Genomic DNA, 22,003 nt, shown 5'->3' on the forward strand with positions numbered 1-22,003 from the left:
ACTAGACAAGGCTTTAACTTCTAGGCTTCAGAAAGATGTGGGAACTTTTTGAAGAAATTTTACTCTACACTTTTCTTCCACGCTTAGTGAAGACTTGCTTTTCAAGTCTCAGTCTGACAAAATGTTTCACACAGGGCGCTACAAAGGGTCATTTCCTATTGTAGCTGTTCCTTACGTGCCAAGATAGAGGCCGTCTCGAACTCATGCCTGATGATTCTTCCTAAGATGTCTTTTATCCAAGCACCAGGTCTGGCTTTTTCTTGAGTGGTCTGAAGGAGCCTTAGGGCATCTTCTTTTTCCTGGACAACTTTAATGCATTCATGGAATCTAGCTAGTCCTTTTCCTAACTGTTCTGGACTTGGCACTGGCAGTCTCTGTCACTTGGCCTTCCATTCTATAGTTAGGAGCATGTGTGTTTTTATTTTTTTTGGTAGGACACACCACAGTTTATGTATCCCTCCATTACTTAGGTTCCTTAATTGCTGACAGGTCCATGAAGCTCCCAAGTTTCAGTTTTTCTTCCCCCCTTTCTTTGGCTCATCAAAAATTCTTCTCATCCTTTCCTTGACAAAGTGATATAAAGTAATCTATGCTGATGAAAAGATGTGACCTTTGGTGTATTCTTAAGCGACAGTCTAAGAAAAAACTGCAGTCTGTGCTAGCTGGGGCCTGAGGAGTTACTGATGACCTGGAAGCCTTCTGGGGAGCTGAGAGTCTTCTGCAGAGAACAGCCAAACTGCACCAGTCACTTCCTGTCTCTATGGATTTGCCTGTTCTGGACATTTCATGTTAAATGGAATCATTTAATATGTTGTCCTTTGTGACTGACTCCTGTTGTAGCATATATCAGTACTCCATTCCTTTTTATGGCCAAATAATATTCCACTGTATGAATATACCATATTTTGTTCATCCCTTTATCAATTGATGGGCATGTGGGTTTTTTGGCTATTAGGAATAATGCTGCTATGAACATTCATGTACATGTGTTTATGTGGTGAAAATTCTTTTTATGTCTCTTTTTTTCCCCCAGTGTCTTTCTCGAGAAGCTGGTGGCAACATGAGCATTCAGTTTCTTGGTACAGTGGTAAGTATGAAAGAATTATTATTTTGTATATTCTCTTAATTTACAGAGAGAAAAAGTTAACTAGTTTTACCCCACAATTTGAACTTGACTTCACCACAGTTTTATTTTTCTATTAAATGAGATATCATTGTATAAGAAATGGGATCTTTACTGTGTGGGGAAAGTTTCCATGATAGAATAATTTTAGCTGTTTCTTATTAGAGAGAAAATAGCTTTAAAAATTATTTGCAGTTTATTGAGTATTTTAAGTGCTTTTTCTCCCATTTTTAATAAAAATAAGACTATTTTATATAAAATGCTTTTGAAAATAGTGACCTTGGTGGTCTGTGGGGTTGGGGGGGTTGGGTTTTTTTTCTCACTTTTCCTTCCATTACGTTCTAGTAGGTCCTTTTGAATCCACATTTTTTTCTTATTTTTATTTTTTTTATTTTTTTTTATGAATCCACATTTCTAGTGAAATTGAATCAAAATTTTGTGTCTTGGTTTTTTTCACCTAAGATCCTATTAATCATTTCCCATAATTATACTTAATATGCATATTTATAAGAATCATTTTAATGGAACTGTATTTAGCATTCTGGTGAGTAGATATATTTTACTTATCCATGACTCCCAACCATTAGGTATTTAAGTTACTCCTAATTTTTTCCCACTACAAATGGTGTTTTAATGAACAACTTCATGTATTTTGCTTTTTTGATAGTTTGAATTATTTTTAAACATGTATAAGATGTTTTCAAAAATGTATGAGGTATGTTTCCTCCTAAATAGAGTCAAAACCATGAATAATTTTATAGTTTAGTATACATGTTGCCAATTGTTTCTTAGCTCTTTAGAACACTCATTGTCTATTAGAATGACCACTTTAATTAAATGAATGATTGTTTAAATTCAATAGTGCTTGATAGGGAGGGTATAGCTCAGTGATAGAGTGTGTGCTTAGCATGTACAAGGTCCTGGGTTCAATCCCCAGTACCTCCATTATAAATAAATAAATACATACATACATACCATACATACATACATACATAAGTACAAATAAACCTAATTACTTCCCTCACCAAAAAATTTTTTAAAAATTCTATAATAGAGTGCTTTACAGTTTCCAAAAGTTTGGCACAGATGATTTCGTATAATCCCATAACTCTTTATTCCTGCCCCTGTATTGCTCATCCCCACTGATAACCACTAGTTTGTTCTCTTTATCTGTGAGTCTGCTTTTTTTTGTTTTACTCACTAGTTTATTGTATTTTTTAGATTCCACATATAAGTGATATCATACAGTATTTGTCTTTCTCTGACTTATTTCACTTAGTGTAATGGCCTTCAGGTCCATTCATGTTGCTGGAAATGGCAAAATGTTATTCTTTTTATGGCTGAGAAGTACTCCACTGTGTACGTGTATGTATATGTGTGTGTGTGTGTGTGTGTGTATATACACCACATCTTCTTTTTCCATTCATCTATTCATGGATACTTAGGTTGCTTCCATATCTTTGGAATTGTAAATAATGCTGCTGTGAACATTGGGGTGCATGTATGTTTTTTAATTAGTGGATTTTTCCTGCATACCCAAGAGTGGAATTGCTTAGCCATATGATAGTTCTAGTTTTAGTCGTTTGGGAAACCTCCATGCTGTTTTCCATAGTGGCCGTACCAATTTCCATTCCCACCAACAGTGGACGAGGCTTCCCCATACTCGCCAACTTTTGTTACTTGCGTTCTTTCTGATGGCCATTCTGACAGGTGTGAAGTGGTATCTCCTTGTGGTTTTGATTTGTGTGTCCCTGATGATTAGTGGTGTTGAACACCTTTTCATGTAGCTGCTGGCCGTCTTACATTTTCTTTGGAAAAATGTCTGTTTAGGTCCTTGGCCCATATTTACTTAGATTATATTTTTATTACATTTTGTTTGTGTATTTTGTTTACCTGTTTTTGGTGAAGCTGTGAATTTGTGTATATCAGATAGTATAAGCTCACAAAGAAATGAAAGAGGTGTTTTACATAACGAGAATTCCTTGCTTAGACTGGGCTTCACGATAAGGATGCATATTTTGTCACTACCTTAAGAATGCAGAAGTTACTATTTTGTTCCAAATTTTTGTATTGCAATCATTGTTTATATTTAATTTTTAAAGTACCAGTATTTTTAAAGCACTGTAATACTGAGACAAACATATCTCAATAATACTGATTTATTTTTCTTGTGAAAACAATGCACATTACCCGAAAGAGAGAAGTGTAGACTGCACTGCGTAGCTTCTTCATAGCCGTGCTGTTGGCATTTACCCAAGGACTCTTGAGGAACTATCAAATTACATGTCTTTGAAGCTTAGCCAGAGATCTTAATGAAACCAAATCATGCTGAAGTTCTTAAAGCTAATTTGGACCTCAAATTGTACATTTTAAATTAAGTTTTTATTGATAATAAATATACTTTATTTCTTATTAGCCTTGAAAGCTTGAGTGATAATATCAGTAAAATAAACATGTTTTACAAAGATTTACCATTAAAAATGGTATTAATATGACCCTTGGTACACTAGCACAATTAGATTTCAAAGTAAGCATTTACGAAGTAACAGCGATTAATGACAACCATCGAAAACAATTTTGAACTCCATCAGTTTAACTCAGGAGGGTAAACTTAATATGATAATTCATCTAGTTGAATTGTATCAGCTTAGCAGGAAAGTATGTAAATATGTGACCCTTACCTAGTTTCCAAATGGATGCTGTGCTGATAGATTTATCAGTTCCATTAAAGAACTTTAGGGAACTTTGGAATTTCAGCAATTGTTCCCTTGGAGGCTGAAAACCCAACCTGATCTCATACTGGGACCATTCTGGTCTGCATATTTCCATAATTTGCCTTTGCTACTAATATGACAGCAAGACACAAATAACTGTTTCTAATAATATCAGATGGAGTTGTGGAGGACAGCATTTTAATGCAGTAAAAGACCTCCCCGTGGGGTTGTTACTGCTACTATAGAACAGCAGCTACACAGTTGCAACTGTAGTCTCTTAATTGATTCGTTTAATTAGCAAGAGCTGAAGCTTTGGCTCTGTCATGTCATCTGATATCATAGGACCCAAAATCTGCATCATTCATATTTCTAGATATGTAACCACCATCAAAAGTTCTGCTTCTTCTGAGAACTCACTTATGGATATTGAACTTTAATAGAATAAACTCCCATTTGTTTAAAATCTAAATAATTGGAAAATGAAAAGAACCAGGTTTGTTATTGCTTTTCTTTACCAGTACCCTTTTGAGAAGTAAATTAAGCCATGCATTTTTGGTTATTATTATCTGCCAAAAATAAACATCCAGAGAACTTCTGTGGTCTTCCATACCTTATACATCCATGAACAGTCCCTATATTTACACGTCTGACTTGTTGCTAATCTTCATTTGCCTTTTTCTCCCTTCTCTGTCCCATCTCTTTCTCTGTATCAGTGGGGTTTCAGGAGTGACAAGACGGCTTATTGGGTTTCTTGCACGCTAGTCTCGTGTCCCAGCCTGCCTTCGCAGCCACCAGGAGTCCTGCTGGCTTAGCCTTTCCGTGTGTGCTCACCCCTTAATAGGACACCTAACCGAATTACCCCTGGGACTTGCCCTGCCTAACCCAAGATGCACTGGTCCCAGTTTCCTTGAATGGGGAAAAGGGGGAGCTGAGACGTGTCTGGCACAGAACCCCAGAGCCCTCATCAGTGGCCACTTTCTTCCTGTACACTGAGGGCTCCATTCCCCCTGGGTCAAGCTTTCCTTATTCCTGACCCCTTTTCTGTCCAGCCACAAAGCAGGTCGTGGCCACAGGCTGGACATGTTGTGGAGGGTTGATGAAGCCTCTCTGTTCTTTTGATACATTTTATAATGCTAAGAAAAAAAGTTAATCTATAGCATCTCATTCCTGCATTTCTCCCCAATATTCAAAATTTCAGCCACAATGTGGGGAAAGTAAGATTTTATGAAATAAGCTCTAAATGCAGTCTTAATCTTGAATATCATTTTTGTGATAATGTGTTCTGTGTATCATGTAGCCAACCTAAGCATAAACCTTTAGAATTTTAAGTTTACTTTCTAGTCTTTTGAAATTGGCATGTTGAATATAATTTGAAAGTGCAGTTATCAATATCCCATTGTGTGATGCATTTTGAACAAAAATTTAAAAGAAACCATGGACTGCCTGCTCCACTACGTGCTAAGAAGTGTGCCAGGTGAATGTGACTTGGTCTCTGCCCTTAAATAACACACCGGCTGCAGGTAAACACAGACAAACTGGTATCGTGAGTCCACGGGAAGTGCTGAGATGAGCGAAGCAGAGGCTGATGTGCTGGCAGAGAAAAGTATACATCTGTTAGCTTTACCTTTTCTCTTCTGATACAAAAACTGTTTGTAACAGTAGATAAAGTATAGCCCATAGGGCATAGCTCTTTGATTAAGATCAGACATTCCTTTTTTTTCCAATAAGTATACATAAAACTGAGCGTTTGTTGGTAGTAATGGTAGTCAGTCATCTCACATTGATTGATCATCTATTATGTGATAGACACTGAGTTCTGCCAATTCAGAGGAAAAAGACATCTCTGCCAGCAGTGACCTACTGTCATCTAAGGATATAGAAATATTAATGTGAAAAGAGTGATAATAGAGATTTGTATGAAGTACACATACTCTGGGGCTTGGAAAAAGGAGATGGAGGGATTGTGAAAAGCTCTCCAGTGAATACGTTTGACTCACGCTTAGACTTTAAGGATGAGTAGAGTTTGTAAGCAGGGAAAGGCGTTTCAGATAGAAGGGAACAGCATCTGCAAAGGCTCTGAGACAACCTGTTCAGAAACTGTACTCTGTGATGATGGTGGAGAAAGCAAAGGGAATAAAACAAACAAAAGTGCAGAGGCTTGAGGTTGTCTGTGTGCTTGCGGAAGAGCAGGCTGACTAGGGGGGGTGGCAGGCAGGTGGCGAGGTCTGTGTGGGAGATAACTAGAATGTCAGGAGCTTGGTGTTGCAGGACTAGGCTAAGGAGAGTGGACTCTATTCCCTAGATTTTGAAGGATTTGAAAGAAGAGAGTCTCAATATCACCTGAGGTGTGTTGTTTTGTCTTGATTTTAAAGAGAGCTTGAGGGAGTGGGCAAATAAAGAAGAGGTACATTTGAGAGCCTCCTCTCATGGACCCAGAGTCCAGTTTTATGTATTAGGCAGAATTGAAGGTGACTCTGAGGTTTCTAGATGTGATAATTGATTATGAGAGCCAAGCAGGAGGAAGAGAAGAATTAAATGAGAGGAAAGATGGGATGGATAATGAGTTGGGGTTTTGACCATTTTAAGTTTGAAATGCCAGAGGGGCATCTGTGATGTAAAGGAAAGGTCGGGAAAATGATGAAGGGTGAGCGTGTCAGTTGGTGCTTTGTTAATATGAAGAGGTGGTATGTGAAGCCTGCAGTAGGTGAGATGCACGAGGCGACTGTGCAGAGAGGGAGGACAGGCCCAGAAAGGACCCTGGGAAATGCCCATCTCCAAAGGGGAGGCTTCTAGAATCTCTAATATAATCATTTAAATGACATTATTATCTATTGTCCAAATCATTTCTATTACATGTGGCTATTGGAAGACAATTTTGTGCAACCTCAATCATGATTTCACAGTATCCTAGGGTGTCTCTAATTATTTCAAAGTATCTCAAAATCCTGCTGCCATCTGCCAGAGATCCTCAAAATAAAATAAATGTTAATGGATAACATAATGCCTTACATTTGTGTGATGCTTTAGGGTTTCAGAATGCTTACTTGATTCCATTCAGTTTCTAAGATAGACAAGCCATATAGCACCTTAGGGTTAGTTGTAAAAATAACACACACGACACTCTTTGAAATGTTGTCAGTTTAAAATATTTCCAGTTACTCAGTTACATGTTCACAAGAAGTTTCTGTAAACTACCAAGTTGTTAGTGAATTCTGGGGTGGGGAATAGGGAGAGGTATACTAAATAAAGCCTGATTTCTTGGGTTAGAATCTCCTATCTCCCACTTACTAGCTTTGTGAACTTGAGCAAGTCACTTAACCAAAATTGTCTCCAGACATTGCCAAATGGCCCTAATGGTGGGGAGGGGGCAAAATCGCCCCTTGAGAACCACTGGCCTAGACGAAATTTAATAGTTGGGGTTTCAGAGTTTTCTTTCCCATTTCACTAACAAATATAATGTTCTATAGATGAACTCTTTAGAACAAATAGAGTATTTCTCAGTGGCCTAAAGCTTGCAAGTTCTCGTATACATCCTGACCTGCTCTGATGACTTGTGCAGAGAAAACGACAACCAGCATGAGCTAGCCTGGTGTTTGACTTGCTTTAGGAACATGCTTAGCTACTGGCTGTGTGGGAGTGTGTAAGGGTTACTCTTTCTTAGTCTTCCCGGGTCATAAACCAGCCGTGGACAGCCATTCCTGAGAGGTAGGCCAAGCTCTAGTCTGTATAATTGCATTTGGGTCCTTTTAACCACTGGAATAGCCATCCTGTTATTGTTTACCAGAGACCCTCACGCCCTGAGTCCACAGTGAGACTGTGTAGTTCCTACCCTGTCTCGGAAGTCACTGCTCTTGAATGGCCCCCACCTTGCAAGTCCTGTCGTGGTCCTGGTGAGACGCAGCAGGTAGAGCACGTTACATGCGTTACCTCACAATGGCGTCTGCAAAGAGATCCTTTTCTGTTCTTTGCCAGCCAGCATCTAATTGCCCAGCTCTTGAGTGTTTTGTGGCACTTTCCCCCTGTGTGTGGGAAGTACATGGCAGGATGCCTGGCAAGCTCTGGGAGAGTCCAGTAGTCATTAGTAGCTCAGGTATGTATTCTGAGAGGTAGCTTTCCCAAGCCAGCATGTTTTGTATGGTATAAATTCTCAAGATCATAGGGGACAGCTAAGGTAATTACTAAGGCATCCGTGTTAATTACCTAGGTACTTACCAAGCATCAGGGGACACGTGAAACTGCCAAGTGCCCTTGTTTGAAATGGAACCCCTGCCTAACGTAAGTGTAGGGAAACAATTAGTGCCTAAGTTCTAACAGTCTCCCTTGGAGTCCACTGTGTCCTAGAGCTTGGACCACCTCTTTCCTTTTTCAGCTGCTCAATAAAGCAGCCTTTAAAACACGGGTGGCCCTGAGCGCCCAAAGTGTGCCTCCCGCTTCAGGCTCGTCGCCTCGTTTAATCCCCGCAAGCACTGAGATTATTGGTGGACCCCCCCCACCCCGTTACAACTGAGGCAATGCCTCTGCTGTAAACTTACAGATCAGTGATTTGTCTCAATGGCTCATACAGTTAGGGTAGCCCAGGACTCAACCCTGGATCTGAGCACAAACCTTGGCTTCCGTCACACCAGCACCTGCGTGGTTGAGATTTAGGTCTTCTCGGGGCCCTCGCGCTTCCGTATTACTCCTGACCACCTGGTGGTGAGGAGGTGGGGGGACTAACCCTGCTCTTCTGTGTTAGAGCTTAGAGCCTGGTCACTTAACGGGCTAGAGTGCTGAAGGTCTGCGTCCTCTGCTTCCGCATGTGAATTACTTTCATACGGGGGGGGGAAGGGGGTCCTTTTTTAGAAATAGTAATATTTATCCAAGTAATTATTGTAGATATTAAAAATAGATTAAAATTGCAATTTGATATATATTTGATGTAAAGCCTTTCCTCTTAATTAGAATGTAAGAAAACTCAGCTGATATTTAAGGTGGTGAGGGTGCAGCTTACACGTTAGTGTACTGCGGAAGATTCATCATTCTTATCTAAGTATTGAACCTCTGTTTCTCTACCCTCCACTACTTTGTTCAACCAGACTTTGAGCCCCCTTGGAGGATTTTAGGAATCATGAAGGTAGTTTCTGAAATATAGGTACCTGGCAATGTTTTGCAGAAATGCAGGTCTAAACCAGTGATTCTCAACCCAGGTGATTCTGCTCCCTGGGGGACCTTCGGCAATTCTGGAGACATTTTGGTTGTTGCAAGTGGTGGGCTGCTAGTGGAATCTAATGGGTAAATTTCCTTAAATTTATTGCAAGTATCACCAACCAAGGAGGTTCCTGAACATCCTACAGTAAACAAGAGAGCCCCTTACAGAAGAATTATCTGACTTAAAATGTCAGTAGTGCCGAATTTGTGAATCCTTGTCTAGATGATAATTATGCAAAGGCATGTGAACATCTCCCCAACCCTTCACAAAGCTCTCTGACACTCTGCAGACTTACTCTCATGTGTCCCTGGGTAAGCAGTCTATGCCGTTCATTCTGGTTTATCTTACGTGACCTTAACTTGTAAACTGAGAGAACTGCGGGCATCTTGATTGTATTAGAGGAAGAACTGGGCCCCAGGTACATGCATGTCATATGTATTGTTTTACTATTTTGTCCTCATATTGATGACTTTCTATGTGTGCATTTTTGTTCTCACAAAATTTTGACCAATCAGTCCTGTAAATTATGTTTTCTCCTGAACAGTGTCTGCAGTTATGATCCAAAGGACTTTGATACTGGTTTTTTATATTCTTGATTGTATCTACATTTCTTTTCCAAAAGAACAAACTTTTTACAGTTCAAGCTTGCCCATCAGTAGAGTTTTCTTGTTGGATCATTCCTATTAATGCCACAGCCACTTAGACTAAAAGATCAATTAGATATTGTTGTATGAATTCATCAATTTGTTGAAAATAAACCTACATAAATACATGCTGTGTGCTCCATGTGTGCAGCCAGCATGTCTGAGCTTTCAGCAAAGCGTGTATCTTCCAAATGGCAGCTCTCGGGGTTGGAAGGCGAGCTTGTGAGGAGGTGAGAGCTGTGTGTGCCCCAGCAGGAGCTTTGTGGCCTCACGTCTCAGTGGCCCCCTCTCCCCTCAGTGTCCCTCTCAGCTCAGTGTCCCTCTCACCGTGCAGTCTGGGTCCTGGCCCTCAGTGCTCCCTCCTGTGTGGACTTCCTTTGGCAAGGGGTTCCAAAATGTCCCTGCGTGATTTTAATTTATGGAGGTGACTTAGTGCCAGCACAGAGGGAGGCTAATGCTACTGAAAGAATATATTACCTATGTTTCCCAAGAGAAGGGGACACCCCGTGCCACACAGGGCCACTGAGAAAGCACCAGGCTTGGTTGGGAGGCCAAAAGGAGTGAGGGGAAAGCATGGGCAGGAGCCTTTATTGGGTTCCTGCGGAAAGGCCAAGTCGGGCAGGGTCAGCAGTTTAGGACTGGCTGGTCAGAACGGTGTTGGTGGGTTGGGCTCTAGGGATGGTCTCTAGTTGCTGGTGTCTGGCCCTGAGACGACTGAGGGCAGGGAGACGATGACTTGGTGTGTGAGTTTGATGCCTAGTTGCCTGTGAGAGGCGTGCTCCCAAGTCCTGGGGCGGGGGGCAGTTTCCCTTAGGTCTCTCAGGCCCCTAACATAAAAACACTACAAGATATAGAAAATTTCAAAAACTATGATTAATACACAGGGAACCTGGAAACAGTCAGGTCCAAGGGAACTGGTGTCCAGTAACCAAACTCACAAAGACTGATGTCTAAATCAGAATGTGTGTATATTAATTTGAGGTGAGGAAGATTTCTCCCAGTGGCCGTATCTTTAGGTCTGCCCTCTAGAACACTAACCGAATGGCAGTACAGGAGTAATTAGGAAGCTAGTTAGCGTAATTTCAGAGCTCGTCTGGGTTTTGTGATAACGAGGGCAGAGGGAGGCTAGTGCACCTGTGCTGTATGGAAACCTGGCACATCTCTAGTAACCTTCAGCAAGACCACCCTTCGGGGTCCACCTCCTTGCCTTTTCCCTTTCCTGTACTACCATCTTCCTGCAGAAAGGACTCATGCAGTCAAGCAGGCTGCAGCTACCCAAACTCTCATCACAGACCCATGCTACATAGAACTGTAGTTCTGCTTCCCTTAGGCTGACATGCAGATCCCTTGGGTTGAAATTTTGAGTGTCCCCAATCTCTCTGGTCTTATACTTTCCTAGGTGATTAGCATAGCACTTTTGTGTGGAGTTTTACAAAGATGGCTTTCAGAATTTCCTAAGAATCTTCTATTTCTTAGGCAACACCCTCCATAGTAAATATACTCAGACAGGGAAAAAAAAAAATGTATGGGAGTTGCCCTGAAAGTCCTCATTTCTAGCCCCAGTAATGCTTTAAAGTGGTTGTATGACCTTCCTAAACCTCAGTTTTCTTTGTTGTAAAATGAAAGGTCGAGGTCAGTGACCTCCAAGGTCTTTCCTGGCACCATCCTGCTCTGAGAATGATTACATTTGTCACCATGTGCACAGTGTGCTTTGCAACAGTAGCAAAACATCATACATGCAACTTATTACCATTGTCTTTTGTTTTTTTTTTTAATTTCCTTGAGTCTCATTTGGGCAGACGTCAGTGGCTCATCACACAATGCTCCTGTCACTTAATTTCAGGGGACAGCACATTTTGCTGCTACAGGCTCAGGGCTAATAATCAGGATTATATGTCCTGCTCACTGTGACTTTTTTGTGGTTTCTAGGGAAAAAATGCAGATGCTTTTCAATTATTCTAAGGGAATTTTGATTAACCCCCCGGGTGGAGTTCTGTCTGCCACCTGCTGTGGAGAAGCGAGTTTTATTGAACAGAAGGTATAGAATCGAATTGCTCATATTTGTTTTCTTTCTGGAGCCAATAGTGTTTCAAGCAAAAGCATTTTAGTAAATATTTAATAAATATCTCTCTAAAATCAGTCAAAAATGTTAGAAATTAAACTTCTTTTGTTCTTCAGCTTCAAATGCAAGTAAGTTAATTTGCCTCTTAAGTGGAATTTCCAAGTTAAAGACTCCCATTTTTCTTTTATATATGTAAAAAGTAGTTATTTTTGACTGGAATAGTCAACATCCTGCTTACTACTTAATTCCAAGTGTTAGCACTTAGAAGCAGTTTCCTTACACTTTTTGCAGCATTGCTATTTTTCTGGTGGTTTTTGTAGATATTTTGCATGTTTACTGTTTTCTCTAGTGTGTGTGCATTTTTACCTTTTGCTTCTGGTCAGAATACAGGTGTTTGATTTATAGAGAATTTTCAAATGGCTGCCTCTGAAGTCTTTTTTAAAAGTTTTATTGAGATATAATTCCCATTCTGCACAATTCACCCATTGTTCCAAGAGTACAATTAAGCATTTTTTAATCTATTCACAGAGCTGGGCACAGTCAGTTTTAGAGCATTTGTATCATCCCAGAGAGAAGCCCCAAACCCATGAGTAGTCACTCCCCATTTTCCTTCAACCCTGCCAGCCCCTGGCAGCTCTCTGTCCCTGTATATGTGCCTCTTCTGGACATTTCACATAAACAAAACCATAGATGTGTGGTCTTTTGTGACTGGCTTCTTTTACTTAGAATGTTTTCAAAGGTTCATCCGTGTTGTAGAGTCAGTACTTCTTTTTTTTTTTGCCAAATAATTTTCCATTTTATGGACATACCACAGTTTGTCCTTCAGTGTGGACATCTGAGTTGTTTCTGTCTTTAGAGTATTATAAATAATGCTGCTATGAGCATTCCTTTATATACGTTTTTGTGTGGACATGTATTTTCATTTCTCTTGAGTATATACCTGTGAGTGGGGTTCCTGGGTCACATAGCAATTCTCTGTTTAGCTTTGTGAGGAACTGCCAGACTTTTCCAAAGCAGCCACATCATTTTACATTCCTCTCAGCAATAAATGGGTGATTTAATTTCTCCACATCCTTATTTTTTTTTAAGGTATAACTGACATATAACATGATACTAATTTCAGATGCACACTGTAATGATTCAGTGTTTGTGTCTTGTTAGATGATCACCACAATGAGTCTAATTAATGTCTGTCTTTTCATTTTTAAAAACTAAAAAAAATTTTTTAAATTAAAAAAAATTGTTTTAATCTGATGTCTTCTTGATTCTAGCCACCTGGTAGGTGTGAGGACAGGAATCATTTTTAAATATTTTCCATGTGGGATTTCTTCTTTTCCCTAGAACTCATAATAAATGTAAAAGTAGCCAAAACTATGTATTAGTTGTTTTGTTTATTAAAACAAACTTAACCCTACCAAAACAACAAAGCATATACATTTTAATTATTATATATTTTCTGTGACATTGTTATCTCTTCCTTCCTCAAATAAAATGTTTTTTATTTTACGCAAGCGGTACTTTTATTTCTCTAGGCTTTTTTTTTTTTAATGGTAGCACATACTGTGCAGGAAGGTCATTACATACAGAGAGGAAAACAGAATAATCAGCATAGAAGAGAACATTAATGCTGTTTGAATAATTTTTTAATAGGCATCTTGTAACATTTTGAGATTTAAACCAGCTAATATTTTTTGCACATTCCTGGATAGTCCCCTCTTGTGCCTGTGAACTGATGTTTTGCTTTGGAAACTCAGATAGTGAAATATTTGTCAAAGCTTTAAATACCAGTGCTTTAATTCTGTAGTCATTTAGGTATTAATCCTGTTCTGTAGACCACCTACATGTGTTTGTAAGGACTGTAATAACTGACACTGTATTTAATTAGCCCTAATATTGTGTAGAAGGGAAAACATATTAAGCATCTTTCCAGGTCACTAGTTCAAAATGAGCAGAAGCTCGGAGGAAAGCGTCCTTGTCTATGTTCCACTGTTACTTTGCATAGCCATGGAAATTTGTAATCCATTTCCTCATTCATTCGTTCATTCATTCACTCACTCAACAAGTATCTGTTGGATGTATATTACGTGCCAAACAATGTTCTAGGTGCTGGGGGAATGGACCAATTTCAATAGAACAGAAGTGTGAGTCACAAATGAGTATATTCAATGGCAACCAGCTGGTATATACAGTATAGTAAGGAAATACTGCTATGTCCACAAAAATCACCTCTGGTAGCTCCTCATAGCAAAGCCCTAGGACATGGGGGCCAGTTGTCAGAGGACCCTGTTGGGTGGGGCAGGGAAGTTGAATAAGGAGGAGGATGAGACCTTTGGATTCTAATGTTTGTCACTTTATTGTCCCTTTTTAAAGTTAAGAGCCATTTCATTTCATGGTGTTAAGTCTCTTTCCACAAAGGTAGAGCTCTTGCTTCGTTTCTTGAATTTCATAGTGGATTCTGTAATTATTACTTCAGTTATGTACATCCCTACTGTCTATACACAAAAAGTAATCTGCATGTTGATAATGGGGGAGATTATATGTGCAGGAGGAGGGAGTATATAGGAAATCCCTGTTACCTTCTGCTTAATTTTGCTTAAACCTAAAAAAGTGTTCTAAAAAATAAAGTCTGGTTTTTTTTTAATGTAATTCTCAGGGTAGTGATTGAGGACATCTGCTGTTTAAAGTCAGACAGACACTAATTTATTGACTATTTGATCTTAGTTTTATTTACTCTCTCTAAGCCCAGTTTCCTGGTCAGTAAAATAGTAATAACACCATCTACCTCACTGGCTGGTAAGAGAATGAAATGAGAGAATGCGTGCACGACACTTGGTACAGTTCCTGGTGCAAAGTAATCACTCAGTAAATTTAACTAGTGTTACAGAAATATTATATCCAGGAGTAAAGCTTTATTCACCCTTATGAGACACAACCCTGGGAACTTTCTAGTTGCCATAGCTGTTTCCTAAGGGCCACTAATTTAGATCTAGAATCTGTACTCACTCAGCATGACTTGTTCTCTGTTTCTTCATTCTATGAACATTTATGAATATTTATGAATATGAACATTTCTATAACATGGTCTTTTTCCCTGAAATATCTAGTGTGTGGCTGCCTCCACTAGGTTGTCAGCTGGGTAGAGTGGTCAGGGTGACAGTGCCTTGCAGACACGGGGTGACTGTGGACAGTGGAGGGTGGTGGTGGAGACGAGGGTGGGCACAGAAGTGGGGGCCCTAGAAGGGATGCGGAGTTGAGGGAGGATTCATTTTCTTATTGGGGATGACTCAAGCTCGTTCTTAGGCTGAAGCTGAAGAGAAGGAGCCAGGGGAGAGGAAGAAAGAGTAGAGTTGATGCAGCAGGGGGTTCCATCGAGGGGGAGGACAGGCCGAGAGCCCACGTGAAGCACCCAGGGTGACCCGGAAGAAGGGAAGAGCACTGCCTCTCTGGCTGGAGGATGGCGCTGGGAATGCGGGAGGTCTAGGGAAGATTGTAGGATGCCCGGCTGTTTAGGGAGCCCAGTGGACTCTGTCCTTTGTGAAAGTGTTAATCCATTTAGTGATAGTTGATATAACAAGCTTTTCTATTTCAAAAGACCAGTGTGAGCACAAGTGTATTTCAGTTTACACTAGTTTAGAGTGAAGATTCATACTATTTTAAAACCTGTATGTCATAGGTGCTATTTTCTGTTTATTATCTGTGTCTAATAACAGAATTAACCAAAAGTGACTAAATTATCCAAATTTGACTTTGTACTAACATCATACTTGGCTTACTCAACATCCCTGAAGATCAGCAAGAGATAAATTTGGCCCACACTGGTCTTTTCCTGCATTCATCACTTAAAAAAAAAAAAAGAGCACTGAGAACAAGCCATCTTTTACTTTTATAATTTTTAATCCATCATTAAAAGTACAACTTGCTTTATGATCTAAAGAAATACCATCTAAGTCTTTATATTAGGAATAAAAGTGAACCTTTTAGGAAAAAAAGGAGCAGAGTTTAATCTGCATCAGCCCTTTGATGTATTTCTAGATTTTAAAAAGCTTCCCGTCGTTCCCAGCCACGGAGAGAGAGATCCAGTCACATGTCCAGAAATGCTGCTGTCCTTTCTCCTCCGCACATGCTGAGCTGGAGACGCTGCTCCTTCGTGAATGGCCAGGGCTTGGCCATTGCATCGGGATGTATTAGCTCAGGTGCTGGCCCACGGGAGTTTCACTTCCTGCTTCCCCTTCTCCAGGCAAAGACTCTTAAGTTAATGATCAGTTTGGGAAAATAAATTATATTCCGTTTTCTCTTCTCTTTAATATTTCTTTAAGATGAAGCTGCTCTTGGTGTATCTAGGGGGCTTTATTGAGGAGTAGAAAAATGTTAGCTGAAAAAGGCATGTTCTTTGATAGTTACGAGATAGAGAATGCAGTAGGTAAGTTCTGCTTTTAAATAAAAAAGGAAATCCTATTGTTTGAACTCTTGCCATTTTCAGTCTTTTTACTTCATCCTTCCTGGTAACCTAGTTTTCTATGTTAGGGAAGTTGCTGAACTTGATTTATATGTTAGCTTCTTGATGAGCACAGCTTCTTCTGTTGTGATGGTGAGAAGGTGACGGGTTGATGTATGTTTTTAATGCCCTATTGATCGACATTATTGCCAGAAGCGGTGCTTGGTGCCAGCTAGTTTCATAGATGGGAGAAAACAGTCCAGGTTTCAGTTTCACAAATGGATAAACAAAACCCAAAGGAGAAGGAAGCAGTTCGTTAGCGGTGGGCCGCTGTGCCGAGTAGGGTGACCTGCCTGCAAAGATTTTTGTCTTGAACACTGTAATATAATGTGTAATAAATAGTTTACTTCAAAGGACTTCACTACAAGAAAATAGGCAGCTTTCCTGCTATTCTTGTTTCTGGTTCAGTTTTACTATAAGTAGCTCATATCCGGCCCTCTGTGGTCTCAGGTGGTCATTTGTGTTTATGATCCTAATGCTGAAGCTGTAAGAACTATGACCCTATTTTAAGTCAACAGCAAATACGCGGTGGGCTGCAGGAACTGATTGAGGCTGTCCTGAAACCCTTGACACTTGGACCCAGCTTACGGAAAGTGCGCAGACGCTATAAGCAGTGTGCTCGTGCTCATGTCCTCCAAAAATAGAAAACTACATTTACTAAGGAAAGACTAGAAAAACTCATCAAAATGCACCTCCAGTTTTTGATGTATTAGGATCGCTCCTGCACCCCCCTTCGAAGCATCTAAACACTGTGTTCGGTATCCTTGAGATAAAAGCCTGAGGTTACAGAGATCATTGGAGATGTTTGAATTTTTCTTTTTTTCCCCTGTAGATACATTTGGCATATGTAGAATTTGAGAGCCCACTCAGTTTCGTCCAGATATTACCAGATATCAAGTAGGCAGATGGAACTCAAAATGAACTGATAGAACTCAGAAAACAACTGTTGTTGTTTTGTTTTTCACTATAAATTTTTACCCAGGAGTATACTGGGTCTGGGTGGAGCCCAGCTGCATCCATTTCAAAGAGGCTCCCCCAGTGATTCTGGTGACTACCTCTGTAAAGTCACTACTGTTACTCTTGTTACGTATGGTTTGGTTTTGTTTATTTTTTATTGCTGTTTAATGCGGTGATAGGACCTAGGGCCATTCTAAGAAACACAGACTTGAGAAACTTTCACACTGGCTTACTCCTCCTCTCATTCCTGTTCCTTCCTCTCGCTCACTGTCTCTTTCTCTCAGTCAGTGCAAAACTGAAGAGGATGCGCTGCTGTCAGATCTAGCAGTCTAAGCAGAGGGGCTGGGGAGTGAAGAGGAGGGAAGGGGGTGAGTGGAGGGAGAAACCGCCCCCACCCCATTGCTCTCCCGATAGCGGGAAGGGTTTATGGACTGGGCCTTTTGTTCTTGCCACGCAGTGTGAACAGTAGTAGCACTTCAAAGGAGACATTCTATTTCAGATAGATTTGGGAAATGCCAGGTTACATTAAACAGCTTTAAGACTTCTCAATCTTTACTAAACTGATAACTCATTTTGAATCTCCAAGAGGGAATATAGAATGTGGTATTTCTCAGCTTACTTTGACCACTGAATCCTTTTATTCTCTGTGTGTGTATTAGCCTTTCCTAAAACTCATTTTGTAGTGAACATAGGAGATGCTGCCTTGGGACTGTTGAAATTAGGCCATCCTGCTTCCTTCAATTCCTAGAGAACTGAGAACAGAAATAATACCTGGAACTCCGATGGACTTGGTAAAAGAGACCCCCCCCCGAGTCCCCCCATAAAACTGTGATCTTCCAGGAAGCACAGTAGCAGGATTTATAGGAACTTGTCTCAATTAGAGTAAACTATGCTCTTGTCTTCTACTTCTGTAAGTGGGAATTATACAATACATTGCAGAAAGGTGACCCCACCCAAATGTTTCAAATATGTAGGTACTTTTAAAATATGGTTAGTGTTTAAAACACATACATATATTGGCTTATTAGTAATTCTGTAGATTAAAAAATACTTCTAAGAAACAATAACTCTCTGACTTCAGGTATTGAAAAATTTTGCAAGGGATACCTCTTGGAGATTCATGGTGCACATTAGCATTTTTAAGTTGTGGAGAAGTGCTGTGGTAAAGAAACCTGTTACCCAAATTAGTTCCCCAAATCTGCTTTACTGTGGGTGACTTCCTTGTCCCCCATCTTTTATTTTTTTCACATTACCTATTAAGAAGCCCTAGGGGTAGTGTTCCTTGGAATACCTTCGGGAGGCACTGCCCTAGATCAGGGGCAAACTGCAGTGCACCACTTGCTTTTGCAAATGAAGTTTTATTGGAACATAGTCATAGCTGTTCATTTATGTATTCTCTGTGGCTGCTTTCACACTGTGGCAGAGGTGAGTAGTTATGCCAGAGTATGACATACAAAGCCTAAAATCTTTGCTATCTGTCTGGCTCTGTAGAAAAAGTGTGGCCGTCTCTGCCCTAGATGATTAGTTGTAGGTATGCGTATGTGCAGATTAATTTCACCCTCTCTTTTTTGTACTCCAGCACTAATGCAGACAATTAAAAAGCTAATGTAGGTATATGTATGTGTGTGCATATGTGTAGATATTCTCAAATTTTGTAAAATGTCAGGTGTCAAATAACACTGTCAACCAAGAATGGATAGAAAGCCATTTGACATTTATTGTGTCAAAACAGAAAGCACTGGACAATCAAGAAGATAGTTTTACTCAGGCAAAGCAAGAGGGAGATAGTTATTAATGAGGAACATCTCAAAGAAAAGGAAAGGTTTGCATGGTATGGAGGCTGGTACACAAGGGTCATGGCGAGTCTCATGGGGTCATGGGGAAGAGCGGACAGTGAGTTTTGCCTGACTCGCGTGGGCCTTTAGCCAATTACCAGACACAGAAGAGTGGAGCATTTTGTAACTCCTTCTGCTTTCCAGGAACACAGGATTCAGGAAAAATTTAACATTGTTAACTAAATCAATAAATATTATTAAATGCCCACTTATATATAGTTCTGACACTAAAATGTGGTTGTTTTCTAAGGTTCCACCCAAAGCCACCTCCATATCTTTCTGGATTTGATCTCCATTGCTTCTCCTGCCTGTGTCATAGTCCACACAGCTTATGGTAAGGCATTGCTTATTGAAATAGAGATGGCAATTATGAATCAGAGCAGATGTATACCCCCATCTTTTTTTTTTAAAGGAAAGAGATATCCATGGAGTTATATAATGGAATTGGTTATGTATCAGTTTGCCACTGACATATTACTGTGGCATTATTGTCATTTTTTCCATCTGTTCAGTCTTCATATTAAGAATAATTGCCATAGGCCTAATTTATTTTTTGAATCAGTAACAGGCAATAGCACAGATTCCATTCATGACATTAAAGCAGAATAAGACCCTCACACTTTGAAAGAGGATTAGTTCCTTTTAAAACATGTACATTTGATAAGTCTGTTTGAATGGCTTAAATGATAAGAACCATCATCTGATACTGTGAATGAGGCACCCGTCTAAACATTCTAAAGTTTTATTGAAGTCTACTTTACAATCAATAACATTTACCCCGGTAAATTACAAGTTAATGATTTTTGGCAAATTTATAGAGTTGTGCAACCATCACCACAATCTAGTTTTTGAACATTTCCATCACCCCCAAAGTTCCTTTCTTCCTGTTTGCAGACAATCCCTGCTGTCACCGCCAGCCCCAGGCAACCACTATAAATATTTTATATTTATTAGCTAGTTTACTCCTCATAGCAATCTTGTAAGATAGGTTACTATCCTTGTCTCAGTTTTACTGCTGAAGAGAGATGAGGGCCCAGGCTGCCGGGGCCGGAGCCCTCTGGGCTGCTCACTGAACCACCTCAAGGCCCTGTTAGACCACAGGCAGCCCAGCCCCACCCTCAGAACTCCTCGTGCCTTCAGTCTGTGGTGAGGCCCCCAAGTCTGCACGTCTCACTCTCGTTGCTGGTCAGAGGACCCTACTTGAGAACCGCTCGCCTGTATGATCCCAAACGTTGTGAGAAATAATCACTCCTGTGATGGGTCTGTTTTGCATGCTTGGCCCAGATTGTGCCAAGTATCCTTGACAAGCAAATATTGCTAATCTAGGGGAAAGAAATGTATGTTGTGAGGCTAAATTATAAACGTAACCAGTAAATCCCATCTGAAAAGTGATGTTTTCAATCACCTTTCAAGTGGCACTGCGGCTTATTTTGTGTGTGAACAGCTTATCTGTCAACTGTTTTGTAACTTAATTCGAATGAGTTAACATCACGTGACTCAGCTCTTTCCATTTCTGCCTTTTGAAAAGCAGCAGCGATTCAAAGCAGCAAGAAGCAGACCCAAACTTTGTGCTTATGCCTCTAGTCACAAGCAAAAATGTAATGGGTAATTTACCCAAATAGAAGGAAAAAAGAATAAAAAAAAAAAGAAAGACTGAAAAGAAAGTACTGACTCACTGCAAACAGCTGCAAAATGTTGCCCTTGGGATAGAGGTTAACTCAATTGTGAAATAATGGCCAAAGCTCACACTCTTAATAACTTTATCTTAGCCCTCGAGAAAGCGCCTCCGTTTAATGCGCGATGCTTGGCAGAAGGTGCTGCAGTTTAGCGGCTGGCTCAGCGGGAGGCCGGGATTGAAAGCCCTCCATTTGTACAAACTCATTTGCATTTGTAACACTTTTATTTTCAATCTCCTCTAAATGAAAATATTTTGGTGTCTTTCTCCCAATTTTTTAAAATAAAAATATTTTAGTGAATATGAATCTAAGCGGCAGTGGGTCAAATGGCTTCTCATCCCCCTTAAAAGACTAAGCGGAAGCGCTGATGGCTCCGCAGAGTGAGGCAGGATCGAGCACCCAGCAAGGTCAACTGGAGGTCCCGTTTCAGAAGGTTTTTGGATGCAGGGGAAGAATTGCTTAGAGAAGGTTCATTTGCTTGGTGAGAAGGGGGTTCGATGTGTTTCTTACAAAAAGCCAGCAGTTTCCTGCTCCTCGGTAACTGCTCAAATAGATGGTCGTCTTTCTAAACAGCAGAAAATAGTCGAGTCAGCAGAAGGGCGTCTGCTGTCTCACACAGCTGAGTGCACAAATGAAGTGCCCTGGGGCCGGCCCCCGTGGGCTTCTAACTGCGGGCGGGGACCTTCCTGGCATTCGCAGACCTCCAGAGGCCTCTTGGTTGACACAGGGTGCCTTGGGTGCCTGCCCTGCTGCGTCCCCTTCAGGGTTCCCTCAGACCCTCTGAGCGGAGCCTTTCCTGAGCCCTTCTCAGTACACCTGAGCCACATACCAAGAGGAGAACTGACCCACTCAGTCACTTGGCTCTTAAGGCTAACACCAGCCTTGATCAAACTCTGGCCTCTCCTCTACCCCCTACACGTACACACAGATACTGTTCCTGAACCAGGTCCGCTTGCATAATGAGCAGTAAGCCAAATGCTGAGACGTCGAGAAAAGAGTTTATTCACGAGGTAGCCTAGCGAGGACATAGGAAGACAAGCCTCAGATCCATCCCCCTGGAAGGTGAGGGGCTTGGGATATTTATGGGGTGAGCAGGGTGGTCTTAGGCGTGTGGAAAGGTGCTTGGAGGCAGGGGGAAAGGTGAGCTGACTCCAAGTTCCTGTAAAACAACTGGGCCACCTGAAGCTGGGAAGCTGTGCAGTTAAAGAGGGAAAAAAAGAAAGGAGAAATAACTAAAGTGAACTTAATCAGGGAAGGCAGTTTACAAGCAGAGGGAGCACGCTGTTGCCCTGTCTGTTGCTCTGCAAGA

General features: G+C 40.7%; 1 protein-coding gene and 1 pseudogene across 7 annotated transcripts in view; one reads left to right on the forward strand and one right to left on the reverse strand.

The window, feature by feature from the left end:
- Window positions 1-22,003, forward strand: part of PCCA (propionyl-CoA carboxylase subunit alpha) — a 377,947-nt gene that overhangs the window by 319,259 nt on the left and 36,685 nt on the right. For 6 of the 7 annotated variants that reach the window (XM_072976495.1, XM_072976496.1, XM_072976497.1 and 3 more), the window contains one exon: window positions 1,034-1,087. In XM_072976495.1, coding sequence (XP_072832596.1) covers window positions 1,034-1,087 — 54 coding nt within the window. Of the gene's footprint in view, window positions 1-1,033; window positions 1,088-19,268; window positions 19,353-22,003 lie in introns of all 7 variants that reach the window. The other variant, XM_072976494.1, reaches the window with a different exon arrangement.
- On the reverse strand, window positions 65-783 carry LOC102528966 (large ribosomal subunit protein uL29m-like; annotated as a pseudogene).

This window comes from Vicugna pacos, chromosome 14 (genome assembly GCF_048564905.1).
Source record: "Vicugna pacos chromosome 14, VicPac4, whole genome shotgun sequence".
Lineage (NCBI taxonomy): Eukaryota > Metazoa > Chordata > Mammalia > Artiodactyla > Camelidae > Vicugna > Vicugna pacos.